The 3,427-nt window shown below is 33.3% G+C and overlaps 1 protein-coding gene across 1 annotated transcript; it reads left to right on the top strand.

Annotated features, from left to right (window-relative positions):
- Positions 1 to 88: 88 nt before the first annotated feature.
- On the top strand, positions 89 to 1,765 carry LOC103147568 (uncharacterized protein C8orf59 homolog). Its single transcript, XM_007565972.2, has 4 exons — positions 89 to 194; positions 1,029 to 1,144; positions 1,272 to 1,388; positions 1,463 to 1,765. The coding sequence occupies exons 2-4, from the start codon at positions 1,034 to 1,036 to the stop codon at positions 1,529 to 1,531; spliced, it is 297 nt and encodes a 98-aa protein (XP_007566034.1). The 5' UTR covers positions 89 to 194; positions 1,029 to 1,033; the 3' UTR covers positions 1,532 to 1,765.
- The last annotated feature ends 1,662 nt before the right edge of the window (positions 1,766 to 3,427 follow it).

Genomic DNA, 3,427 nt, shown 5'->3' with positions numbered 1-3,427 from the left:
ATAATATAATATAATATAATATAATATAGAGTTAGGTTAAAGCTTCCCTTAAACCCACCTGACGAAGATGGCGCCCTCATTGACGGGTTTCACAATACCAGTCATTTTATCGCGTCGTCGCACGCAAGTGACGTAACCGGCAGGGCACGTTTGTAGCACATGAATTCACAAACATTGCTCCTCATATGAAAAAGGTATGTAAACTTTTATTTAGTGCTTCTATTTTCTGATTTCGATTTTTGGCTCCGACTTAGCTTCTCTATGGCTGTTAGCATGTTTGGCTAAAATGTACGTTGTGACGCCGCATTTGTTTACAACGTGGAAAGTGAACAGCTGACAATAACGAGTTCGATATTAGTTAAAGAGCACATTGTATGAAAGGCTAATTGTTCTAGAAGCGCATTTATCAACTATTAAAACACTATTGGAGAACATAAACATCTAACGGAACGTGAGCTGACCTATTTTAGTAGTTTAATGCAACTACAAAAACAAGCTTTAAAAACAACTAGTAGCTTAGTATTTCACAGCGTTTTGTTTAAATAAACGCTTCCAACATTTAGAATATAAAATGATTGTTATACAGATTTACTGTACTTCAGGAAATAAATCTGTAAAATAAAGACATCTGCTTTATTTTTTTAAAATTTGGGTTCGTGAATACAGTTTAACTACCAGAATAAGAGAGATAATTATTACTTTCTTTTAAATCAGAAGTTTGCGTACACTAAGACTGCTGTGCCTCCAATAAGCTTGGGGAAATCCTGGATGATGATGATAATGATGATGTCAAAGCGTTAGAAGCTTCTCAAAGGTTAATTAACAATAAAATTAATAATGTGATACCTGAATTTGCTATTTTAATATTTTTAAACAGTTATATGCAAGTATGAACAATATAAGAATGTGAGAAGACATTTTTAGGATGCTGGAAAGACAGTGTTATCCACACTGAGACTAGTTTTGTTCTGAAATAGTCTGTTTTTTTCTTAAAAATTTCTCTGTTGTTGTTTTTCCATTTCCTTCAGGTAACATGGCGAAGAATAAACAGAAAGGAAAGAAGCAGAAGAGTGTTTTCCAAGTAGCAAACAGGCATCTGAAGATGAAGAACAAAGCAAAACCTGTCACAACATCTCTAAAAAATGTGAGATTTTACCCTTCCCACCTTAAATTATGCACATGTATTATCCATCCCCTCCATATATCTTATATATATCCAATTCAGTGTAGCGTTTACACCTGCTGCTTCGGTGTGTGTTGTGTTTGGACAGATCAATGCAATGAAAAATGAGAAGGTTGAAAACCTAAACCAGGTATTTACGGAGGTGCAGAGGGATGTGAAGAGCATTTCCAAAGGTGTTGTGCCGCAACCAAAGAAAAAAACACAGGTAGAGGACGAAACTGTTTAATGCTTTAGATACTTTTATGACAGATAATAACACATATGTTTGGGCTTTTTTAGGGTCCGAAAGAACCACCAAAGGAACCGGTAAATGTTGACAATGCTGCTCAGCTTTTCTCTCAGCTTTAATGGATCGATCCTGATGACTGATTCACATTTTTTCTGATGGACATTAAATGTCAAAAAGAGGAATGCAGATTTTCCTACAGCACCAGCATGTTGTTTAATCCTTCGCTGCAACTGAAGAAGTATATTGGCGGCAAAAAAATGAGACTGTCAACAATGAATCTTCTGTTTTTGTTCTTGACTATTTTTTCTACGTTTGCACAGATTAATAAAACAAAAAAGGAAATTTAAACGAAACGAGTGATGTCTTTGAATCAAACACCACTTCATATGTTTGGATATTTGGGAAGCTGCAGTAACTGTTTTTGTTTTTGTCAAACCAGAACACGAATCAAACACATTTAACTGAACTTTGCATGAATATTTCAAGTTGTATGCATTAATTAGAATTAAAATTCAGAATCAATTTAAATTTATACAACAAGTTAATGTTTTTCTTAAGTCACTGAAATTGTTTTCCGCCAAGACAATCTCCTGCCGGTGTGTCTGAAACCACCACACAGCCAAACTGCTTTAATTTTTCCATTAACGCTTTTCGATGCAATTTCATATTTCCGTCGCTCTGTCGCCATCTAGCGGCCAGAGTTATGCATAAATTCCAGTTTAGCCACTTTGCATTTAAATACCTAAATTTACATCTGGTTTGTGCGGTATAACGTGTCAACGTTGAGTGATATCATGCTTTGCCTTTATTTAAATAAAAAGTTAAAAAAATACATGTTCTATTTTCATTTGTTTGTTTTTGCCATTTTCCTGTGTTGGTGTGTGGGCTTACAAACTGGTTAAAATTTTATTATGTAGATAAAAAGATACAACAAATAAAAGCCAAAAACAAAAATATGTGGCCATAGCCTTGTAACAATAATAAAACAATAAAAGTTCAAATCGAACTGAAAGGCCACAAAAGCAAAGAAAGAGTTCATTCATGGGAGCAGCTGCACCTTCCCTCTTTTATTATTTAACATGTTTTGTTGTGACTTTTTGTAAATCTCAGTTGACTCCTGCTCCCATTGTTGATGGGTCAACCCAACATTCGTGACCTCCTGCCAAACAAACCCAGAGAAGGAAGCCTGTTTTCAGGGAGTTCACAGTTTTAGTTTCCTCCACTATAAAACTGTAGACTTGAAAAGTGATGTTCTCAGACAGAATGGTTACAAATGTTCATCTATACACTGCAAAAACAAAATCTTACAAAGTAATTTTGTCTAGTTTCTAGAGAAAGTATCTTCATACCCTTTAAATAAGACAAAAGTAATTTATAAGAAACATTTCAGAACGACAGAGGAGCGTGTTTTAAGTTAATAATTCCTTAATATTGATGGAAAATTACTAGTTCCATTGGAATATATAAAAAGAAAGATTGTATTGTATTGTTGATAGTATAGTATAGTAATATACTATACTATCAACAATACTAAGGAATTATTGACTTAAATTAGCTAATATATCTTTCTGAAAAAATACTTGTAATCTTGTTTTCTCTTATTTCAAATGTGCAAAGATATTTGCAGTAGGAACTAAACAAAATGATGTATTTTTTGTGTTTTTGCAGTGTAGAGTGGCTTCTACAGAGTATTACACTTGAGAGGCTAAATATAATTTTAATTTTGTTCTCTGTCAGACTATAGGTTTGTCTAGCAAAACAAATAAAAATTTAATTGAAAACCTTCAATTTTAACAAATTGTTCTACTTCAGGTTGGAAATAAACTGAAGTTATGAGTTGACACATAACAAAAAAAAAAGTGCTATTTTAAAATGTTTATGTATTTTAATGTTTTATTTCTGAACTTCATTGTTCTACTAAGCATTTCCTTGCCCTCCTGTGCAGGTATCAAACATTTATGTACAAAAAAAAACAAAAAACGTATTCCTGGACTTCAAGCTGTCATTTCCATCTT

The sequence above is a fragment of the Poecilia formosa genome, unplaced genomic scaffold (genome assembly GCF_000485575.1).
Source record: "Poecilia formosa unplaced genomic scaffold, Poecilia_formosa-5.1.2 Scaffold184, whole genome shotgun sequence".
In the NCBI taxonomy this organism is placed as follows: domain Eukaryota; kingdom Metazoa; phylum Chordata; class Actinopteri; order Cyprinodontiformes; family Poeciliidae; genus Poecilia; species Poecilia formosa.
Note: the sequence above shows the minus strand (reverse complement) of the source record. Positions and strands in the feature narration are given on the sequence as shown.

Bases quoted from the DNA above. Each gene is read 5' to 3' on its own strand.
- LOC103147568 (XM_007565972.2), top strand. From the start codon at position 1,034: ATGGCGAAGAATAAACAGAAAGGAAAGAAGCAGAAGAGTGTTTTCCAA. The intron at 1,145-1,271 runs GTGAGATTTTAC...GTGTTTGGACAG, and splicing joins TCACAACATCTCTAAAAAAT to ATCAATGCAATGAAAAATGA. The intron at 1,389-1,462 runs GTAGAGGACGAA...GGGCTTTTTTAG, and splicing joins AACCAAAGAAAAAAACACAG to GGTCCGAAAGAACCACCAAA.